The 23924-nt window shown below is 40.4% G+C and overlaps 1 protein-coding gene across 1 annotated transcript in view; it reads left to right on the top strand.

Annotated features, from left to right (window-relative positions):
• Positions 1–23924, top strand: part of EFCAB5 (EF-hand calcium binding domain 5) — an 88519-nt gene that overhangs the window by 8445 nt on the left and 56150 nt on the right. Inside the window, exons 3-5 of the mRNA XM_069602987.1 lie at positions 6658–7234; positions 17596–17752; positions 20563–20611. Of these exons, the coding sequence (XP_069459088.1) occupies positions 6658–7234; positions 17596–17752; positions 20563–20611 (783 nt within the window). The remainder of the gene's footprint in view (positions 1–6657; positions 7235–17595; positions 17753–20562; positions 20612–23924) is intronic.

Genomic DNA, 23924 nt, shown 5'->3' on the forward strand with positions numbered 1-23924 from the left:
GTCTAAGTTTATTAGCTTATTCTATAAGAAACTACTATATGTTAGAGCTGAAATTTGAATCCTGATACTTCTTATTCCAATGCCTATAATTTTTTTTAACACAGTGTTTATTCATTCATCAAATACTTGAGTGCTTACTATGTTTCTGACACTGTTCTAACCACTGCTAACTAAGAATTCAGTAGTAACCAACACGGACAACATATCTTCATTAATGAGTCTTAATTTCGAAAGATGGGTTAAAAAAAGATTATTCTTCCTAAAAGATCTATGGGTTTAGCCAGTGTCATAAGGCAAATAAGGAATATAAAAATTATAAAAGTTATCAAGGAAAAAATAGAAATATCTTTTCTTTTTAACAGATGAACAAAACAATCAGTGTAAGTTTATCAAGGTTTCTGGATACAAAGTCAATATACAAAAACAATTGTATTTCTATTATATATTAGCAACAAACAGACAATGAAAATTTTAAGATCCAATTTTAATGTCTTACAACCCCCTAAATATCTCAAAGTAAGTCTAACCAAAAATGAACAAAACCTCTACACTGAAACTATAAAGCATAATTAAAAGAAATTAAAGATGACCTAAATAAATGAAAATATATACCTTATTCATGAATTAGAAGGCTTAATGTTGTTAAGATAGTGGTGCTTTCTCAACTGACCTCTAGCTTCACTGTATTTCTAATAAAAATTTATGCAGGGTTCTATATGTGTGTCTGTGTGTTTATAAAATGACAATTTGATTCTAAAATTTATGTAGAGGTACAAAAGACCCAGAAAAGCCAAGGAAATCTTGAAAAACACAGCTAGAGGATTTATATTTCTAAATATCAAGATTTATAGTTAAGTAACAAAAATTAGGACAGTATGACATTGGCATAAAAATAGACAAGCCAATGGAACAGAGTCCAGTTGAAAATCTTGTATTGAAAATAAGAATGATGCCAAAATGGAAAATATGTATTTTTGAGTCCTACCTCACCCCACATATGAAGACAAATTCTGCATGTATTATAGATGTAAATATGAATGATAAAATAGTAAATAATTTTAGAAGAACAATGGAGAATATTACCGCAGTTTGGGGGTAGACAAAGATTGCTTAAACAAAACACAAAAGATGCTGACTATAAAATAAATAAATGAGGAATGGACACATTAAAATTAAGAATTTTATTTTTGTTCATTAGAAAACACCATTAAGAGAGTGAAAAGCCAAGCAAAATATGAGAAAAGATACTTACAATACCTATGTTCACAAAGTTGATTCACGAATCATCACCATCCCTACTCAAGACTCTTTCATCATCCCTAACAAAAACTCTGTACCCATTAAACAGTATTTCCCCCTTCCCCTATTCCCTCACCCCATTGTGATTTCTATTCTACCTTCTGTCTATGAATTTAGCTACCTCATATAAGTGGAACCATATAATATTTGTCCTTCTGTGTCTGGCATACTTCACTAAACATAATGTTTTCAAAGTCCATCCATGTTGTTCAGTTCAGTTCAGTTCCTCAGTTGTGTCCGACTGTTTGATACCCCATGAACTGCAGCACACCAGGCCTCCCTGTCCATCACCAACTCCCAGAGTCAACCCAAACCCATGTGCATTGAGTTGGTGATGCCATCCAACCATCTCATCCTCTGTTGTCCCCTTCTCCTGCCCTCAATCATTCCCAGCATCAGGGTCTTTTCTAATGAGTCAGCTCTTCACATGAGGTGGCCAAAGTATTGGAGTTTCAGTTACATATATCAAAATTTCATTTTTCTATGGATGAATTTCTGTTTTTTAAATAACCATCAATCCTCCATTCTTTTATTTACTTTGTTCTTTTTATCCACCTTGACTTTATCTTGCAGCTTGCTGATTGATTGTTTTCTGATGTTCAAGCCAATATATTGAAGATTTATTGTCAACAACAATCCTTTTTCATTTTCAAGTAATCTCTCTTGCTTTATTGGTTTGTTTAATTTATTTTTTTTTAATAAGCTTTTATTTTTAGACTACTTGTTAAGTTTACCAAAACAAAAATTGTGAAGGTAATACAGAGAATTCCTCTCTACTCCATATCCAGTGTTACCTATTATTAATATCTTATGTTAGCATGGCATATTTGTCACTATCAAGGAGCCAGTATTGATACATTATAACTAACTAAGATCCATACGTTATTCAGATTTCCTTAGTCTTACCTAGTGTTCTTTTGCTGCTCCAGGAAACCTCTCTTGGATACCAAATTTAGTTGTCATGTCCTTTTAGACTTTTCTTTGCTCTAACAGTTTATCAGATGTCCTTGTTTTTTATGACCTTAACAGTGTTAGAGAGTACTATCAGGTATTTTTGCATAGTGGCCCTAATTGGGATTTGTCTGATTTTTTAAAAAATTCATAATGTGACTGAGATTATTGGTTTTTAGAGAGAGGTTACAGAGAAAAATTGCTACTGCCATTTCATCCTATCAAGCGTATCATATATGCCACCAGCACAGCTCATTTGTCACAATTAATGAGCCAATGTTGACTTTTCATTGTTGATATTAGCCTTGATCATCTACTGAGATAGTAGTTGTCATGTTTCTCCACTGTAAAGTTATTCTTTTTCCTCTGTTTCTTTATTTCCCCTATTTCTAACTGTACTCTTTGAGAAGTCACTATGCACACCCCGCACTTAAAGAGAAGAGAATTACACTCTAGTGCCTTGAGGGCAGAGTACATAAGTTATTTGGAATACTTCTGCACAGGAGATTTTTCTATTTCCCCCATTTATTTATTTATTGAAGTATTTGTTTATATCAGTATCAATTCAGTTCAGCTCAGTTCAGTCGCTCAGTTGTGTCCAACTCTTTGCGACCCCATGAATTGCAGCACGCCAGGCCTCTGTGTCCATCACCAAACTCCCAGAGTTTACTCAAACTCATGACCATTGAGTCAGTGATGCCATCCAGCCATCTCATCCTCTGTCGTCCCCTTCTCCAACCCCTCATCCCAGCATCAGTCTTTTCCAATGAGTCAGCTCTTTGCATCAGGTGGCCAAAGTACTGGAGTTTCAGCTTTAGCATGGGTCCTTCCAAAGAACACCCAGGACTGATCTCCTTTAGAATGGACTGTTTGGATCTCCTTGCAGTCCAAGGGACTCTCAAGAGTCTTCTCCAACACCACAGTTCAAAAGCATCAATTCTTCGGCGCTCAGCTTTCTTCACAGTCCAACTCTCGCATCCATACATGACCACTGGAAAGACCATAGCCTTGACTAGATGGGCCTTTGTTGGCAAAGGAATGTCTCTGCTTTTGAATATGCTATCTAGGTTGGTCATAGCTTTCCTTCCAAGGAGTAAGAGTCTTTTAATTTCATGGCTGCAGTCACTATCTGCAGTGATTTTGGAGCCCCCCAAAATAAAATCTGACACTGTTTCCACTGTTTCCCCATCTATTTCCCATGAAGTGATGGGACCAGATGCCATGATCTTAGTTTTCTGAATAGACATGGATATTTATTTTATACTGGGGTTAAAATCCAATATTACTTCGTTGCTCAAATTGTTCCATTTTTGGCCTTTGAGAGAGCTTTCAGTTGGCTACTGATTCTCTACAGCATGTCCTAATCAATGCAGAGGTTGTTTTTAGCTCTTTACTTTCTGGCACTAGAAGATACTCCAGGCTCTTCTTAAATATTTCTTGCCCCAGTCCTAGAATCAGCCATTTCTTCAATAAGCCATGATTTATTTATTTTCTTTTCCTTTTTCACTGTGCACCACGTGACATGTGGGATCTTAGTTCCCCATCAGGGATGAAACCTGTGCCCCCTGCAGTGGAACCTCAGAGTTTTAACCACTGGACTGTCAGGGAAGTCCCATTTTTTAATTGGAGAATGATAATAGAAACAAAAGTCTGACCACTAGGTTTCTAAGTTCTCTTAATTTTCAAAAATGATAAAAAATATTTTTATTTCCTCTATATCTCTGTTCTGAGGATATCCATTTAATTACAATTCTTTTAGAACTCCTTAGGGCTTCCCTGGTGGCTCAGAGGTTAAACGTCTGCCTGCAGTGCAGGAGACTTGGGTTCGATCCCTGGGTTGGAAAGATCCCTGGAGAAAGAAATGGCAACCCACTCCAGTATTCTTGCCTGGAGAATCCCATGGAGAGACGAGCCTGGTAGGCTACAGTCCATGGGGTCACAAAGAGTTGGACACAACTGAGCGACTTCACTTTCGTATTTGTTTTATTAATGGTGCTTCCTGGGATAGTATTAACCATTGCATTTGTTCAGTCATGGAGATAGTTTTCTTTAAATATTTAGTGATTCTTATGTGTGTGCTTATATTTGCATTTGGGAATCCCTGTTTGCTTTTCTGTGGATGACATTTCTGTTTTCGGTAGCCTGCTGCCTGAAATTTTGGAGGAGGGGTGAGATATGCAGAGAGTGAAATCTGTTGGAAATTCATTTCCTATGGGTATGGAGGCATTGTCCTGCCTCTCTCACCCAGACCCACGAGTCTCAGCTCAAGGGCGAATGCCTCTGGTGCCTAATGATTAGCTTCAATGGGGATGAAGATACACAAAAAGATCAATCACTCCCCTGTTACCCATACATACATTCTTTAAGCTTAGGGTGCCTCATCAGTTCAGCTCAGTTCAGTCACTCAGTCTTGTCCGACTCTTCACAACCCCATGAATTGCAGCACGCCAGGCCTCCCTGTCCATCACCAACTCCCAGAGTTCACCCAAACTCATGTGCATCGAGTTAGTGATGCCATCCAGCCATCTCATTCTCTGTTGTCCCCTTCTCCTCCTGCCCCCAATCCCTTCCAGCATCAGTGTCTTTTCCAATGAGTCAACTCTTTGCATGGAAGGAAAGTTATGACCAACCTAGATAGCATATTAAAAAGCAGAGATATTACTTTGCTAACAAGAGTCTGTCTAGTCAAAGCAATGGCTTTTCCAGTAGTCGTGTATGTATGTGAGAGTTGGACCATAAACAAAACTGAGCACTAAAGGATTGATGCTTTTGAACTGTGGTGTTGGAGAAGACTCTTGAGAGTCCCTTGGACTGCAAGGAGATCAAACCGGTCAATCCTAGAGAAAATCAACCCTGAATATTCATTGGAAGGATTGATGCTGAAACTCCAATACTTTGGCCACCTGATGTGAACAACTGACTCCTTGGAAAAGGCCCTGATGCTGGGAAAGATTGAAGGCAGGAGGAGAAGGGGACGACAGAGGATGAGATGGTTGGATGGCATCACCAGCTTAATGGACATGAGTTTGAGCAAACTCCGGGAGTTGGTGACCCCTGCTGTGCTGCAGTCCATGGGGTCACAAAGAGTCAAACACGACTGAGCAACTGGACTGAACTGAATGCCATTTACCTTACATTTTTCAGAGACCTTCAAAATTTCTGACTACTGAAGGCCCTCTTTATTATTCTTAGCATTCTTATGTTCATATTAAAACACATGCACACAGGGACTTCTCTGGTGGTCCAGTGATTAAGAATTCACCTTGCAGTTCAGGGGAGGGGGGTTTGACCCCTGGTTGGGGAACTAAGATCCCACACGCCCCCGAGGGGCAACTAAGCCCACGGGCCACAACTAGGGAGTCCATGTGCTGCAAGGAAAGATCCCCCATGCTGCAACTAAGACCCCACGCAGCCAAACAAATGAATATTTAAACCTCCCCACCACCACACACACACCCTATCATTTCTATCATTTCTAGAGATTTTGGTAGGAAGGGAATGTAGGTGCCTCTTCTTAGTGAACTATCTTGGTGTAAAATCTCCAACCTGAAAGAAGTTGTAAGCATGAGAGTGGGAAGAAATATATTTACATATACAAGTGTGGCAGACTCTCTTCATCGCTAACTCAGCAGACATTTTCCCACCTTTCTGTCTGCCAACTGAACCTTAATTTTGTAGCAGATAGAAATCACTTGCTATCAGAGAATTATATCTAAATCCTGAAACAAAGGAATAAATTATGGTTGATCAAAACTATTCCCAATTAACCCCTTTTCCTTTTACCAGCTGTTGGCTTAGGGTGGGCATGTAACCTAATTAGGGCCAATGAAATGTAAAGGAAAGTCTTGGAGTGAAGAGTTTGGGATCTTCCCTTCTTGGGTAACAAAACAGAACCTCCAGAGGAGAAAGCCCCTTTGTTCTCAGTCCTTTTCTACTATAACAAAGTGATGCACTGGGGACCTCCCTGGAGATCCAGTGGTTAAGATTTTACCTCCCAGTACAGGGAGTGCAGGCTCAATCCCTAGTCAGGGAGCTAAAATCCCACATGCCTTGTGGCCAAAAAGCCAAAACATGAAACAGAAGTAATCCTGTAACAAACTCAATAAAGACAAAAAAAGAAGAGATACCTGGAGCTGCAACAGCTATCTTGTGATCTTGAGGTATAAGCACAAAAAATAAAGAGCAATAGAAACAGGATAGGTACTTAATGAAAGCACTGAGCTGTTGAATGACTGTTGATTAAGAAAATAATAAATGTCCTGATGGTTAAAGTCACTGCTGTCTGATTTTCTGTTACTTTTCCTTGTGTTTGAATACACCATGTAATTTTTTTCTGATAATATTCTAGAGTAACATAGATTAAAATTTACTTCTAATGTTTCTTACATTTCACTTTTGTTCCCTCAGATTTAAACCTGGAGAACCAGCCAAAAATCTCAGCTTGTTCAATAAAGGAGTCTAAAACTAGAGTCTCAAAGAATATCGTCTTTAGAAAACCTGCAAAAGTGATTTTCAATTTAGATCAAACTCCACAGGATTCAAACTGGGAACAACCATGGAAGAAAAATCTTTTAGAAAGAGTGCAGGCAAGAGCCCAAGCAATGCATCAGAAAATCATAGATAAGGAAAATCTGAAGAAGGAACTAGAGAAAAAGGCTGAAGAGAAACTCCCCAGGGATAATTTGGCCAAAGAGTGGTTTAATACTGAAAATATGACACTGAGCACTCGTGCGTATTTGCTCGACAAACTTTTACCCACCTTAGTCCCTGGAATGGAAAGAATGTTAATGCAAGTGGAAAAGAAGAAGCTTTTGGCAGATGTTGATATTCCCACCAAGTTTGACCCAATTAACCATTTGGGAGAATACTTAATGAGAAACAACCCTAATTATATCAAAGATCCAGGACTGTCTGGTTATCAGAGGGTGATGAAAGATATTTCGGAAGACCTGAAGATACATGTTCCGAACACTACTTACAACAGGTACAGTTTGTTGGTGTTTTCAGTTGATGATCTAGTTCTCCTTATGTTAAAAAGCAAGTAGAAAAAGAATATAGTAATACAAACAGGATTTTAAGTAATTTTATAGTTCTTCAGAAAGGACGTATGAGCTACTACTATGTGTTTCACTATTTATGAGACACTATGAAGACTAAGAGAAGGCAATGGAACCTTACTCCAGTACTCTTGCCTGGAAAATCCCAAGGACGGAGGAGCCTGGGAGGCTACAGTCCATGGGGTTGCTAAGAGTCGGACATGACTGAGCGAATTCACTTTCACTTTTCACTTTCACGCATTGGAGAAGGAAATGGCAACCCACTCCAGTGTTCTTGCCTGGAGAATCCCAGGGATGGGGAGCCTGGTGGGCTGCCATCTATGGAGTCGCACAGAGTCGGACACGACTGAAGCGACTTAGCAGCATGAAGACTAATGCGGTTTGTTAAGCTCCATGTATTCATGAATTTAGTTATCTCACTAGGATCCCAAGTGTATATTTATCTGTTTCTTCTCTGACTCCTTGTACTGAAAAGTAAGCTATATGAGAGGAAACACTTTCTGGAATTTAACTTTCCAGATAGGTAATATGTTTATCCGGTTCAAAAGCTGAAATGTATAAGGTGGAAAATATTTTTAACTCATTCACATGCTTTGGATAAAAGAAGAAAATTAAGAATGCATATTTGCATTCGCTTATGTGTTTCACTAGGGCTTCCCAGGGTGGTGCAAGTGGTAAAGAACCCGCCTGCCAATGCAGAGACATGAGAGATGCGGGTTCAATCCCTGGGTTGGGAAGACCCCCTGGTGGAGAAAATGGGAACTCACTCCAGTATTCTTGCCTGGAGAATCCCATGGACAGAGGAGCCTGGCGGGCTACAGTTCGTGGGATCGCAGAGTCGAACATGACTGAAGCGGCTTAGCACACATGCACTAAGAAACTTCCCAGGTGGTGCAGTGGTAAAGAATCTGCCTACCAATGCAGGAGATGCAGGAGACTGGGGTTCCATCCCTAGGTCAGGAATATTCCCCTGAAGAAGGAAATGGCAACCCACTCCAGTATTCTTACCTGGAAAATTCCATGGACAGAGGAGCCTGGTGGGCCACAGTCCATGGGGTCCTAAAGAGTCAGACATGACTGAGCAACTGAGCACACATAAAAAGTTAGACACCAGAAACTTTCTTTCCCATTCTTTTTTAAAAATTATTTATTTATTTGCTGCATTGGGTCTTGGTTGCATCATATGAGCTCTTTCATTGTGGTGCATGGACCCTCTCTCTAGATGCCCACTGGCTCAGTATCTCCCCAACATTTGGGATCTTAGTTTTCCAGACCAGGGATCAAACTCGCATCCCCTGCATTGGAAGGCAGATTCTTAACCACTGGACCACCAGGGAAGTCCCTCTCTCCCATTCTTATACTCCATCTACCCAGTGCTCCCCCTCAGCTATAAATAACTATTGTTCTTAATTTTCAGTACATCTTTCCAAGTTTCTTAGTGTGCTCATCATGCATGTGTGCTAAGTCACTTTAGTCGTGTTCGACTCTTTGCGATCCCATGGACTGTAGCCTGCCAGGCTCCTCCGTCCATGGGATTCTCCAGGCAAGAATACTGGAGTGGGTTCCCATTCCCTCCACCAGGGGGTCTTCCCAACCCAGGGATTGAACCTGCCTCTCTCATGTCTCTGCATTGGCAGGCGGGTTCTTTACCACTTGCGCCACCTGGGAAGCCCTAGTGTAACACTTAAGTGAATGCAAATATGCATTCTTATTTTTTTCCTTTTATCCAAAGCATGTGAATGAGTTAAAAATATTTTCCTCGATTTTTCACCTGCCATTTTTTTGTGTCATGCAGAGGATTTTTTGTTTCTATGTGGTCAAGTTTATTTACTTTTATTTTACAGCTTCTGGGCTTTGAGTCATTGTTACATTTCATTTCAAGAATTTAAAAGAATTATCCTTTGTTTTCTTCTGGAATGACCATCGTTTTTATTTTCTTTTTAAATATTGATCTATTTAGAATGTATCCTAGTGTAAGATTTAAGATATGAATCTAGCTTTCTCCTTTTCCAAATGGCTACATAGTGAACCCAATAACATAACATAGAATAGTCTATATTTGTTCTTCTTTTCTAATCACTGCATTCTGTTACTGTGTGGTTAGTTTTCAATATGAATTTTAGGATTGATTCATCTACCTGAAAAAACTGGGGAAAGAGAACACCAAAACAAATATTATAGGAATTTTTATTGAAGTCAGATTAAATTTATTAACTTAGGGAAAATCAACATCTTTAATAAATGACATGTGTATCTATCTGGGAATGTGCATCTTTCCATTTGCTTGTCTTATTCTGTATCAGTCTGAGTGTTGTCTTCAATTTGTAGGAATATCATGAAAGCGTTAAAGTATTTAAAGATGCTTTCTTTGCCTAGATTATCAGAATTAGGGTTTTATTTTCCCTGGGCAAAACCCCAAAATCTGTATGTTAACATATGACAGTGTCAGGCATTTGTAGAATATTCAGAAATCCTAGGGATGTTTAACAGCAGCACAACATCTATTGACTTAAAGTTTGAATACCCAGAAATCTTAGCAAAACCAGTCCTGCTTTTAAATCCTCTGAACTGTATCATTGTTTGCATTGTTCTCAAGCCATTAGAGAGCTTTGGAGAAGCCCATTAATTTCAGGAATGAGAGTTCTCCTTATTTATGCTCAAGAAAGAGGACAAATAAGATTTTTGTTTGGTTTGTCAAGACTTAATCTAATGATAATGTGAAAGTGTTAATTTGACTCAACCTGATGCAAAAAATTTTCATCTGCCTACTTCTCTTGAACAAAAAGGGATTCATCTTTTTCAGGGTCTAACTACAACAGATAGAGAAGACACTCCTTACTGATTTGGAGTGATTTATATAGTGGTAACCACTTATCTAAAAAATAAAATATCACTGCTATTTGTAAGTTTTATATATGCAGTATATTTTATTGCTTTTCCTCAGGGTTCCTGAAAGACAAGTATAGAATTGGAGTGGACTATAATTCTTACATGTAAATTTGCAAACCTGATCAGGAGGTTAGGTTTGTGTCATTTTGCTTTTCTTTTCACGTCTTTTAGTATCTTTTCCTTATGATTCTGGATCCCTGCAACTCTTGGGAATGCATATTCTATGTCACTACTGCCTTACTGTGAATTAATAATGAAAAATATTTGCTCTTAAAGCAAGATTGCAAACTTTCAATAGCCTGATTATGATGATGGTTACACATATTTATGGGGCTTTCCAGGTGGTGCTAGCAGTAAAGAACCTGCCTGCCAATGCAGGAGACCCAGCTTCAATCCCTGGGTTGGGAAGATCCCAAGATCCCCTGGAACAACCCCATGGCAACCCACTCCTGTGTTCTTGCGTGGAGAATTCCATGGACAGAGGAGCCTGACAGGCTACAGTTCGTGCGGTCACAAAGAGTCGGACACGACTGAGCGACTAACACTTTCATTTTCACACATATTTATACATGTGTTGAAATTTGTATAACTATGCACCAAAAAGGGTTAATTTTACAGTATATTTTTAAAAATAACAAATAAGCATTAAAAAAAGAATTACAGAGACATTATTAATGTTAGAATTTCACAGTCTTGCAGAGAAGCAGGACCTATAATACTATAGATGTCCTCGTTTTCTCCACCAGTCCTGATCCTAATTCTTAATGTTAAAAGAACAGAGGTAGAGTTCCTGAGTCAAGTTCACTCCAGCTAGGGCTGGATATCTGGCACAATACCTGACAAGATGTGGTAGTTATGGAATATTAATACCTAAGACTATTCAAGATGTCCAGTTCCAACTCGACATGGAACAACAGACTGGTTCCAAATAGAAAAAGGAGCACATCAAGGCTGTATATTGTCACCCTGCTTATTTAACTTCTATGCAGAGTACATCATGAGAAATGCTGGGCTGGATGAAGCACAAGCTGGAATCAAGATTGCTGGGAGAAATATCAATAACCTCAGATATGCAGATGACACCACCCTTATGGCAGAAAGTGAAGAAGAACTAAAGAGCCTCTTGATGAAAGTGAAAGGGGAGAGTGAAAAAGTTGGCTTAAAGGTCAACATTAAGAAAAGTAAGATCATGGCATCCAGTCCCATCACTTCATGGCAAATAGATGGGAAAACAATGGAAACAGTGGCAGACTTTATCTCTTGGGCTCCAAAATCACTGCAGATGGTGACTGCAGCCATGAAATAAAAAGACGCTTACTCCTTGGAAGAAAAGTTATGATCAACCAACCTAGACAGCATGTTGAAAAGCAGAGACATTACTTTGCCAACAAAAGTCTGTCTAGTCAAGGCTATGGTTTTTCCAGTAGTCATGTATGGATGTGAGAGTTGGACTATAAAGACAGCTGAGCGGTGAAAAATTGATGCTTTTGAACTGTGGTGTTGAAGAAGATTCTTAGAGTCCCTGGGACTGTAAGGAGATCCAACCAGTCCATCCTAAAAGAAATTAGTCCTAAATGTTCATTGGAAGGACTGATGTTGAAGCTGAAACTCCAATACTTTGGCTATCTGATGTGAAGAACTGACTCACTGGAAAAGACCCTGATGCTGGGAAAGATTGAAGGCAGGAGGAGAAGGGGACGACAGGATGAGATGGTTGGATGACATCACCAACTCAATGGACATAACTTTGAGTAAACTCCGGGAGTTGGTGATGGACAAGGAGGCCTGGTGTGCTGCAATCCCTGGGGTTGCAAAGAGTCGGACATGACTGAGCGACTAAACTGATTCAAGATGTTCAGAAATTCCTAGGATTTGCCAGATATTCTGCTGATTCACTTTAAACTACTCAGCAACTGATATCCTTAGGAGAACCTGTAATTGCACCTTGCGTAAGGAACCTCATTTCATAATAAGATATATGTTGAATAGACAGAAGAAAATAAGAATTAAGTATAATAATTAAGTAGATATATATGTATTTTTATAGGAATACTCTTCACAGGAATAATATGAACATGCTTCAAGAAGTCCAGCTTAGCTTTGTGAAACTAAGACCATCAGAGCTTAAAAACAAACAAACAAAAACTGAGCTTATTAACTTGCCATGCAAAGGAATCTATACCAGCGAAGAAATCACTGACTAGTTTGCAGAGAGGGAAGATTCTAGAGTTTTTAAGTGTTAGGAAGGGAGCTTTATAATGGTTATGCTTTTAACAATTAAAGACAATCACACTGTATATAGGATAGAATGAGTCCATAGGTTTGTACACGATTGATGAAAACAAGTACTATTGTTTAGCAGCTGAAAAAGAGGCTTCAGTTAGGTCTAGCAATGGTCTTGTGTACTGGGGTCGCTCAAAGTTCATGGTCTATTATCCAGTTAAGCTGGCTAGAACCAGTTTTTATATCACAACATTCAGTTTTGATATAATCTAGGCAAATTCTCTAAGTGGAAGATTTTCCTAACACAGCTTGAATGGATAGAATTTGGATTGTGACAGTTAGGGCAAGAAAGCACTTTTGCTTCTATTCTTTAAGTAGTTAGATTTATATTGTGCTCTTAAAAATCTCAAAACATTTAAGATGGGGAGACTGCTTTTTCAGCTGTGCTCGGTCTTTGTTGCAGAGTGCCAGAGCTTCTCTAGTTGTGGCACACGGGCCTCTTTGCCTCATGGCATGTGGGATTTTAATTCCCTGACCAGGGATCAAACCCACATCACCTGCATTGGAAAGCAGATTCTTAACCACTGGACCACCAGTGTTCCCTGGTGGCTCAGATGGTAAAGCCTCTGTCTACAATGTGGGAGACCCGAGTTCGAGCCCTGGGTTGGGAAGATCCCCTGGAGAAGGAAATGGCAATCCACTCCAGTACTATTGCCTAGAAAATCCCATGGACAGAGGAGCCTGGCAGGCTGCAGTCTATGGGGTCGCAAAGAGTCGGACACGACTGAGTGACTTCACTTCACTCCTTCACCAGGGAAGTACTGTGGAGACTGTTTTATTAACTAGCTTTGGTTGCATAACAAAATACCTCAAAACTGAGTGGTTTAAATAAACAGTCATTTATTTGCTCATGATTTTATGGGTTGGTAACTTTGGACTGGGCTCATGGCTCATCTCTGCTCCACATGGTATCACTCATACATTACAGTAAAATGGCAATTGATAGTCATCTGGCTATTAGTTGGCTGACTGTTGGTAAAGCGGTGGAGCAGGTTAGCCTAGGCTTATTCCAAGGTGGTGGTGCAAAGTCTCTTAAGTTTAATGAAACAGAGCAAACCCCAATGTTTAAGCACATCGATTCCTTTTTTTCCCCGTTTTATTGTGATACAATTTTTGTTATATAAGTTTTATTGTGATACAATTTATAGCACTTTTCAACTTTCTGCTTCCTGTGTTTGCTAATGGCCCATTGGCCAAAAGAAGTTATTTGGCCACAGCCAGATGAGATGCAGAAATAGACTTAATTCTTAATGGGTGGAGCTGCAAAACTACATTGCATACACACAGACCTGCTTACAGGAATGGAAAGAATTTGTGACAATTTTGCATTTTACCACATTGTACTTTTGGTGTTTTTTTTCCAATCTCCTTAAAAGTGGATTGTGGATTTACACTTAGAATCTGCTTACAGGTTATGTCTACCCTATACTACAATACCCTAAGTTAAGAGTTTTGGAGACTATGAAATTCTGTTGATTAGATATCCTCTTGAGATAATGCAGACCACAAAAGGGAAATTTTATTCAGTCGCTGAATAAGTTACATCATAAATTAAATATCCATCTGGATTGTATTTAGAGCCTCCTGTGCAGTGGCCCTGAAGCACAAAACCAGGTTCTGTTTCTAAATGTGGACATTAATAAGAGGGAGGAAATGATGTCTGAACTGAGACCTAAAGGATATGGAGGATCTAGCCAAACAAAGAGAGGGAGGAAGGCCTTTCAGGCAGATAGAACTGTGACAGAAACTCAATTTTGTTAATCCATTTTGATTGATATACATGAGAATCTGGAGACACCCAGTACTTATTACACAACATCACTTACTTACCTGTTCTGCATTGGACCCTAAGCTTTACAATGGCAGAATCCATAGTAGGTGCTCAGTATATGTTTGTGTAATGAGTGAATAAGAAACTCAGTGAGTGTAAATGAATGAATAATGAGAAAAAGCTCTAAGAAATACACAGAATAGAGAATCAGGAAGGAAAGACAGGAATTGAAGAGAGAGCTGTATAGAGGCTCCCCAGGTGGCACAGTGGTAAAGAATCCACCTGCCAATGCCAGAGACTCAGGAGACCTTAATTCAAATCAGAATCAAAACTGCCGGGAGAAATATCAATAACCTCAACTGGCAACCCACTCCAGTATTCTTGCCTGGAGAATCCCATGGACAGAGGAGCCTGGTGGGCTACAGTCCATGGGGTTGCAAAGAGTTGGACACGACTGAGCGACTTAACAGATATGCAGATGACACCACCCTTATGGCAGAAAGTGAAGAACTAGAGCCTCTTGATTAAAGTGAGAAAGGAGAGTGAAAAAACTGTCTTAAAACTCAATATTCAAAAAACTAAGATCACGGCATCTGGTCCCATCACTTCCTGGCAAATAGATGGGGATACAATGGAAACAGTGACAGACTTCATTTTCTTGGGCTCCAAAATCTCTGCAGACGGTGACTGCAGCCATGAAATTAAAAGACACTTGCTCCTTGGAAGAAAAGCTACAACAAACCTAGACAGCATATTAAAAAGCAGAGACATTACTGTGCTGACAAAGGTCCATACAGTCAAAGTTATGGTTTTTCCAGGAGTCATGTATGGATGTGAGAGCTGGACCATAAAGAAAGCTGAGCGCCAAATAATTGATATTTTTGAACTGCGGTGTTAGAGAAGACTCTTGAGCATACCTTGGACTGCAAGGAGATCAAACTAGTTAATTTTAAAGGAAATCAATCTTGTATATTCACTGGAAGGACTGATGCCAAAGCTGAAGTTCCAGTACTTTGGCCACCTGATGAGAAGAGTCAACTCTTTGGAAAAGACCCTGATGCTGGGAAAGATTGAAGGCAGGAAGAGAAGGGGACGACAGAGGATGGGGTGGTTGGATGGCATCACTGACTTGATGGAGATGAGTTTGAGCAAACTCCAGGAGATGGTGACAGACAGGGAAGCCTGGCGTGCTGCAGTCCATGCGGCAGCAAAAGAGTCTGATACAGCTGAGCAGCTGAACAACAACAGGAGACCAGGGTTCAATCCTTGGGCTGCGAAGACATCCTGGAGCCGAAAATGGCAACCCACTACAGTATTCATGCCTGGAAAATCCCATGGACAGAGGAGCCTGGCAGGCTCCATGGGGTCTCAAAGAGTCGGACAGCGCTGAGCTCCTGAACACACATGCATGCTGTATAAAGAGAGGGAGAGAGTGGGAAAGGGAGAGGTAGACAGATAAAGCAGCAGAGGGAGAAAGATAGTGGAAGAGAAGGAGAGCCAGCTGAGAAGAGACTGAGGGTTTGGAGACATGGGATGAGGTTTGGCTGGTTAGTAGTCACATCAGAGGGATTTAGCACTTCCTTTAAAATGCTAATTATCTTCCAGCGGTTCAGACACCAGGCTTTCTGCACTATTAAACAACTTGCCTGCGGGTATTCCCTGGCTGTCCTGTTCTCTGGTTGGGGAGCTAAAGTCCAAGATCCCGCATGCTAGATAGAGGCCAAAAAACCAAAACAAAACAGAAGCAAATTCAATACAGACTTAAAAAAAAAAAAAAAACTGCCTGTTTTTATTTTCAAACTTGAAATTTTATTTTTGAAATCTTACAGAAGTTTGAAGTCCTTATATGGGCATAAAGTAATGATTTAGGTTTATATTGTTTCTCTTGGATTATTTTTTGTTGTTGTTTAGTCGCTAAATTGTGTCAAATTCTTGTGACCCCCACCACGCTCCTCTGTCCTTGAATTTCTCAGGCAAGAATACTGGATTAGGTTGCCATTTCCTTTTCCAGGGGATCTCCCCAACCCAAGGATTGAACCTGCATCTCCTGCATTGGCAGGCAGACTCTACCACTGAGCCACCTGGGAAGCCCCCCTTGGATTATTAGTAGCGTTGGTTGCTTAGTCATGTCTGATTCTTTGGGACCCCATGGACTGTAGCCTGCCAGACCCCTCTGTTCATGGGATTCTCCAGGCAAGAATCCTTGAGTGGGTTGCCATTCCCTTCTCCAAATGATCTTCCCAACCCAGGGATTGAACCTGGATCTCCTGAATTGCAGGCAGACTCTTTACCGAGAAGTCTCTGTATTAATTCCTCTTGGATTATTAAAGTTCTCCAATTTACCAGTTCCTCCTGAGAAGTCTTTTGCATTTCAAAATCTGTTAGATTGCCTTAGTCTTTTCTTTGAAAAATGAAAGAAAGTGAAAGTTGCTCAGCTGTGTCTGACTCTTTGCAACCCCATGGACTGTACAGTTCTTGGAATTCTCCAGACCAGAATACTGAAGTGGATAGCCTTTCCCTCCTCCAGGGGATCTTCCCAACCCAGGGATCGAACTCAGGTCTCCCTCATTGCAGGCAGATTCTTTACCAGCTGAACCATGAGAAGACCTGACTCAAACATTATTTGACAATTATGTTTGAAATCAGAAGCTACTTTTATTATTCTGGGCCATTTTGGTGTTTCAGTCAAAACCCATCTGGTGGTTTTGAAGTCCTAATGTGGATGATAAATATAGGGCTGACTAAAACCACAGTTCTTCCCCCATTTTCAACCTGAGTGATACAACTCTGTCTGAGTAGAATGTAACTATTCTGCTTAAGGGCTGTCAAAAGTATTTGACTCTGGCCAGATAAAAGAAATTGGTGATAAATATTCCTGGATAGAAATCAAAAGTTAGATCCGAGGGATCAGAACTACCTGAGATGCTTGTTATAAATGCAGTCTCCCTACCTAGACTTGGAATCAAAGTCTTTCCAAGATGATTTCTATGTCCAGGGAAAATAGAGGCCCACCACCTTAAGGCCTTAGTGTGCTCAATCTTGCTTTTATATATGGCAGCTTCTAGAGCTATTCTTAGTACTTCTTAAGTATAGTATTTCGTTGAGTAAAATAAGGCCGACCTCTATAAAAAGTCAAGTAATAGTAGCAGGCAGCTTATGAGAAATGCCAAATTGAATATGTGCTAGGGGAAGGAGGGAATCACTGCAGGCTTAAATGAAGATCCATGGAAAAAGAGAGGTCGAAAATTTAAATGAGGCTCTGAACTCTGAATTCTGCCATTTGAGCAATCTGAATCAAATCCAGTAATCTTAACACAACATGTCTTCTATTTCTACATCCTTCAGAGTATCCAAGATAAAGGAGAATATTAAACAGAAACGAGAACAAAAAGAATACATAAACGACATCAAAGCCAAGGTGGCCAACGCACGGAAACAGGCTCTGCAGGAGCAGTTCAATGAGTGGATTCTAGACCCCAAAGGAATGATTCCCATGGTAGTGGTAAGGAGGAGGGTACCTGTGAAGGGTAAGGTGGAAGGGGTGGTAAGAGCGATTGCTAGATCCTGAGCAACCTAGAGTGCTTCTAGAGTGCTAGAAGCTTCCCTCTAAATTTCCGATCTTGCTGAGGTAAATCTAGCCCACGAAAGTAAGTTTCTTCAATTTTCTCTTGAATATTAAAAAGAAAATTCTAGGTAGATTTCCAAAATATTAATTCTGGCTGAATTTCACAAACTTCATTATAGACAGACATAGCTTCTGTTTGTTTTTCGTATGTGTGTGACTAATTACTTCTGCGGGCTAAACGACCATGTCCTTTTTGTAGTGTGGAGTGGGGGTATGGGCGGCACCATGCAGCTTGTGGGATTTTAACTCCTTGACGAGGGATCGAACCTGGGCCCTCAGCAGTGAAAGTGTGGAGTCCTAACTGCTGGACCGCCAGGGAATTCCCTAAAAGACCATGTCATTAGCTCCAGAAAATAACTGTGCTCTAAGAGATAAATATGTCCTCTTAGGTATATGTAGGTGCTTCCCAGGTGGCACCAGTGGTAAAGAATCTGCCTGCCAGTGCAGAAGTCGTAGGAGACTTGGGTGTGATCCTTGGGTCAGGAAGATCCCCTGGAGTAGGAAATGGCTACCCACTCCAGTATTCTGCCTGGGAAATTCTATGGACAGAGGAGCCTGGTGGCTAGAGTCCATGGGTTCACAGAGCCAGACATGACTGAGCACACATATACACACAGGTATATGTAGATGTGAGAATAATTGTTGGTTATATACAATACCCACCCCACTCCAGTACTCTTGCCTGGAAAATCCCATGGACGGAGGAGCCTGGTAGGCTGTAGTCCATGGGGTCACTAAGAGTTGGACACGTCTAAGCGACTTCACTTTCACTTTCACTTTCATGTACTGGAGAAGGAAATGGCAACCCACTCCAGTGTTCTTGCCTGAAGAATCCCAGGGACTGGGGAGCCTGGTGGGCTGCCATCTGTGGGGTCGCACAGAGTCAGACACGACTGAAGTGACTTAGCAGCAGCAGCAGCAGCATATACAATACCAAGTATATTTCCAGTTCAAAGTGAATTGCTAAAAATACACCAAGGAGGACAAGCCTCAGACTGGAAGAAAATATTTACAAAAGACATGGCTGATAAAGGACAATTATTCAAAATATACAAAGAGCTCTTGAAATCAACAATAAGAAAACAAATAACAGATTTTAAAAGGGGCAAAAGACCTGAACAGACACTTCACCAAAGATATACAGATGGCAAAAAAGCATATGAAAAGATGTTCCACACATGTCATTGAGGAAATGCAATTGAAAACAGCCATGAGATACCACTACACACCTATCGAATCCAGAACACTGACAACACCAAATGCTGGCAAAGATGTGCAGCAGCAGAAACTCTCATTCATTATTGGTAGAAATACAAAATGGTTACGGCCACTTTGGAACACAGCTTGGCAGTCTCTTATGAAACTAAATATACTCTTACCATATGATTGAGCCCTGGTAGAGGAGCCTTTGTATTTACCCAAAGAAGCTGGAAATTCATGTCCACACAAAAGCTGACACATGGATGTTTACTGCATAATTCAGTTCAGTTCAGTTCAATTAGCAAAACTTGGAAGCAACCAAGATGTCCTTCAGTGCATAAGTCGCCTCAGTCATGTACAACTCTTTCTGACCCCATGGACTGTAGCCTGCCAGACTCCTCCGTGCATGGGATTCTCCAGGCAAGGATACTGGAGCAAGTTGCCATGCCCTCCTCCAGGGGATCTTCCTGACCCAGGGATTGAATCTGCATCTCTTATGTTTCCTGCATTGCAGCTGGATTCCTTACCACTAACACCACTTGGGAAGCCATCCCTCAGTAGGTGAATAATAAATAAATGTGGTACATCCAGGTAGTGGAATATTATTCTGTGCTAAAAAGAAATGAACTATCAAGCCATGAAAAGATGTGGGAGAACCTTACATGCATATTACTAAGTGAAAGAAGCCAATCTGAAAAGGCTATATACCGTATGAGTCTAATTCTATAACATTCCAGAAAAAGTAAAATTATGAAGATAGGAAAAGTGGGGTGTGGACAGAGATGAATAGACAGAGCATAGAAGAGTTTAAGGTGGTGAAACAATTCTGTATTACATAATGATGGATACATGTCATCATATAATTTTCAAAACCCATAGTTATACATAAACTATGGACTTTGGGTTTTGAGGTTACAGTGTAGGTTCATTGGTTGTAACAAATGTACCACTGTGATGGGGGATGTTGATAGTGGAGTTAAGCCATGTATGTGGTGGGGTGGGGGCAGGGAGTATACGGAAACCCTGTATCTTCTGGTTAATTTTGTTGTGAACCTAAAACTGATCTGAACAATAGTATTATTTTAAAATAAAATAGATCAAGAGGAGCTCTGAAATTTTATTTTGTCATTGACAAATGAGGAATTACAGAGAATTCTTTGGATTGCCAAGCTTGTTGCCAAAGGTGCTTTAGCTTCATCATGCCCAGTGTCCAAGGATTGTTAGAAATTTCCTTGGAGCTGGCAAATGGAATCCTATCAGCATCCTAATTCTCACACAAAAGGGTTGAAAATCACTGAGGAAATACATGCAAAAGTATTTTATATACTTTGAAATATGCTATAAACTAAATATTAACTTTTACTATTTCTGTGCCTGGGTCAGAAGAATTACTCAGGACTTAAACTGAAAAACTACAGATGGCTTTTATTCTGAAATACTAAATATATGGTAATTGAAAAGTAATATATGGTCTCTTTGATTTGCAGATTCAGAACGTCCTTTATGAATTTTTTCAAAATCCAGATTTGCAGCTTGGTAAGCCTGCCTCTTACTACAGCGTTTATATTTCTCTCTCTTTCTATCTCTTTTTTTGGAGGGGGAGAATGCTGCATTAAGATGAAGAGCCAGTATTGAGGCAGACGTTATCAAAGTTCTTACAGATGTTCTCAAGCTCCTTTGCTCTTCTCAGATGGAGAATGTAGAACAGCAGAGATGCAGTCCGTGAATTTTAATTCTTTTAGTCTAGTAGCCCATTTTATTAAAATTATTTTGTAATAACCCTTACTATTGAGGGGCTTCCCTGGTGGCTTAGACGGTAAAGTGTCTGCAATGCTGGAGACAGGGGTTCGATCCCTGGGTCGAGAAGATCCCCTGGAGAAGGAAATGGCAACCCACTCCAGTATTCTTGCCTGGAAAATCCCATGGACAGAGGAGCCTGGTAGGCTACAGTCCATGGGGTCACAAAGAGTTGGACATGACTGAGCGACTTTACCTACTTACTTCCTATTGAGAGAGTCAGTTCCTAGGCAGGTTGATAAGAAGTCTAGGGTCCCTGTGGGGAGAGAGGGGTCTCGAATTCTCAAGGAGGAGGAAAGGACAAACATCTTTTTTTTCCTCTCTGCATTCCTTAGTCTTAGTCACATAAAACATTTTTTTTTTCTTTAAACCTGGAACTGATGATTGCACAACAAACTCAATTTAAACTCTGTCCTATTATATAACAACAATGTATCCTGCTTGAGGACAGTTTCTCCTTCCTGAAAACCTTCTGACTAATCCTGATATCTCAGAATGTATATTATGGGAGTGGGTTTGGTAGGCTCTTTCTATTGTTAAATTCTAATCCTGTTATCCTAAAATGTAAATTGTGGGTGTGGGTCTGGTAAAATTTTTCCAACCTTGAGACATTCTTTTGATTTATTGTAATGACTAATTAAAAAAGGATATAATTCCCTTCAGTTCAGTTCAGTTCAGTCGCTCAGTGGTGTCCGACTCTTTGCGACCCCATGAATTGCAGCACGCCAGGCCTCCCTGTCCATCACCATCTCCCGGAGTTCACTCAGACTCACGTCCATCGAGTCCGTGACACCATCCAGCCATCTCATCCTCTGTCATCCCCTTCTCCTCCTGCCCCCAATCCCTCCCAGCATCAGAGTCTTTTCCAATGAGTCAACTCTTCGCATGAGGTGGCCAAAATACTGGAGCTTCAGCTTTAGCATCATTCCTTCCAAAGAAATCCCAGGGCTGATCTCCTTCAGAATGGACTGGTTGGATCTCCTTGCAGTCCAAGGGACTCTCAAGAGTCTTCTCCAACACCACAGTTCAAAAGCATCAATTCTTCGGCACTCAGCCTTCTTCACAGTCCAACTCTCACATCCATACATGACCACAGGAAAAACCATAGCCTTGACTAGACGGACCTTAGTCGGCAAAGTAATGTCTCTGCTTTTGAAAATACTATCTAGGTTGGTCATAACTTTTCTTCCAAGGAGTAAGCATCTTTTAATTTCATGGCTGCAGTCACCATCTGCAGTGATTTTGGAGCCCAAAAAAATAAAGTCTGACACTGTTTCCACTGTTTCCCCATCTATTTCCCATGAAGTGATGGGACCGGATGCCATGATCTACGATTTCTGAATGTTGAGCTTGAAGCAAACTTTTTCACTCTCCTCTTTCACTTTCATCAAGAGGCTTTTTAGCTCCTCTTCACTTTCTGCCATAAGGGTGGTGTCATCTGCATATCTGAGGTTATTGATATTTCTCCCGGCAATCTTGAGTCCAGCTTGTGTTTCTTCCAGCCCAGTGTTTCTCATGATGTACTCTGCATATAAGTTAAATAAGTAGGGTGACAATATACAGCCTTGACGTACTCCTTTTCCTATTTGGAACCAGTCTGTTGTTCATGTCCAGTTCTAACTGTTGCTTCCTGACCTGCATACAGATTTCTCAAGAGGCAGTTTAGGTGGTCTGGTATTCCCATCTCTTTCAAAATTTTCCACAGTTTATTGTGATCCACACAGTCAAAGGCTTTGGCATAGTCAATAAAGCAGAAATAGATGTTTTTCTGGAACTCTCTTGCTTTTTCCATAATCCAGCAGATGTTGGCAATTTGATCTCTGGTTCCTCTGCCTTTTCTAAAACCAGCTTGAACATCAGGGAGTTCACGGTTCATGTATTACTGAAGGCTGGCTTGGAGAATTTTGAGCATTACTTTACTAGCATGTGAGATGAGTGCCATTGTGCGGTAGTTTGAGCATTCTTTGGCATTGCTTTTCTTTGGAACTGGAATGGAAACGGACCTTTTCCAGTCCTGTGGCCACTGCTGAGTTTTCCAAATGTGCTGGCATATTGAGTGCAGCACTTTCACAGCATCATCTTTCAGGATTTGAAACAGCTCAATTGGAATTCCATCACCTCCACTAGCTTTGTTTGTAGTGATGCTTTCTAAGGCCCACTTGACTTCACATTCCAAGATGTCTGGCTCTAGATTAGTGATCACATCATCATGATTATCTGGGTCGTGAAGATCTTTTTTGTACAGTTCTTCCATGTATTCTTGCCACCTATTTTTAATATCTTCTGCTTCTGTTAGGTCCCTACCATTTCTGTCCTTTATCGAGCCCATCTTTGCATGAAATGTTCCCTTGGTATCTCTAATTTTCTTGAAGAGATCTCTAGTCTTTCCCATTCTGTTGTTTTCCTCTATTTCTTTGCATTGATCACTGAAGAAGGCTTTCTTATCTCTTCTTGCTATTCTTTGGAACTCTGCATTCAGATGCTTATATCTTTCCTTTTCTCCTTTGTTTTTCGCCTCTCTTCTTTTCACAGCTATTTGTAAGGCCTCCCCAGACAGCCATTTTGCTTTTTCACATTTCTTTGTCTTGGGGATGGTCTTGATCCCTGTCTCCTGTACAATGTCACGAACCTCATTCCATAGTTTATCAGGCACTCTATCTATCAGATCTAGGCCCTTAAATCTACTTCTCACTTCCACTGTATAAGGGATTTGACTTAGGTCATACCTGAATGGTCTAGCGGTTTTCCCTACTTTCTTCAATTTGAGTCTGAATTTGGTAATAAGGAGTTCATGATCTGAGCCACAGTCAGCTCCTGGTCTTGTTTTTGTTGACTGTATAGAGCTTCTCCATCTTTGGCTGGAAAGAATATAATAAATCTGATTTCAGTGTTGACCATCTGGTGATGTCCATGTGTAGAGTCTTCTCTTGTGTTGTTGGAAGAGGGTGTTTGCTATGACCAGTGCATTTTCTTGGCAAAACTCTATTCGTCTTTGCCCTGCTTCATTCCGCATTCCAAGGCCAAATTTGCCTGTTACTCCAGGTGTTTCCTG

Source organism: Ovis canadensis, chromosome 11 (assembly GCF_042477335.2).
Source record: "Ovis canadensis isolate MfBH-ARS-UI-01 breed Bighorn chromosome 11, ARS-UI_OviCan_v2, whole genome shotgun sequence".
NCBI classification, from domain to species: Eukaryota; Metazoa; Chordata; class Mammalia; order Artiodactyla; family Bovidae; genus Ovis; species Ovis canadensis.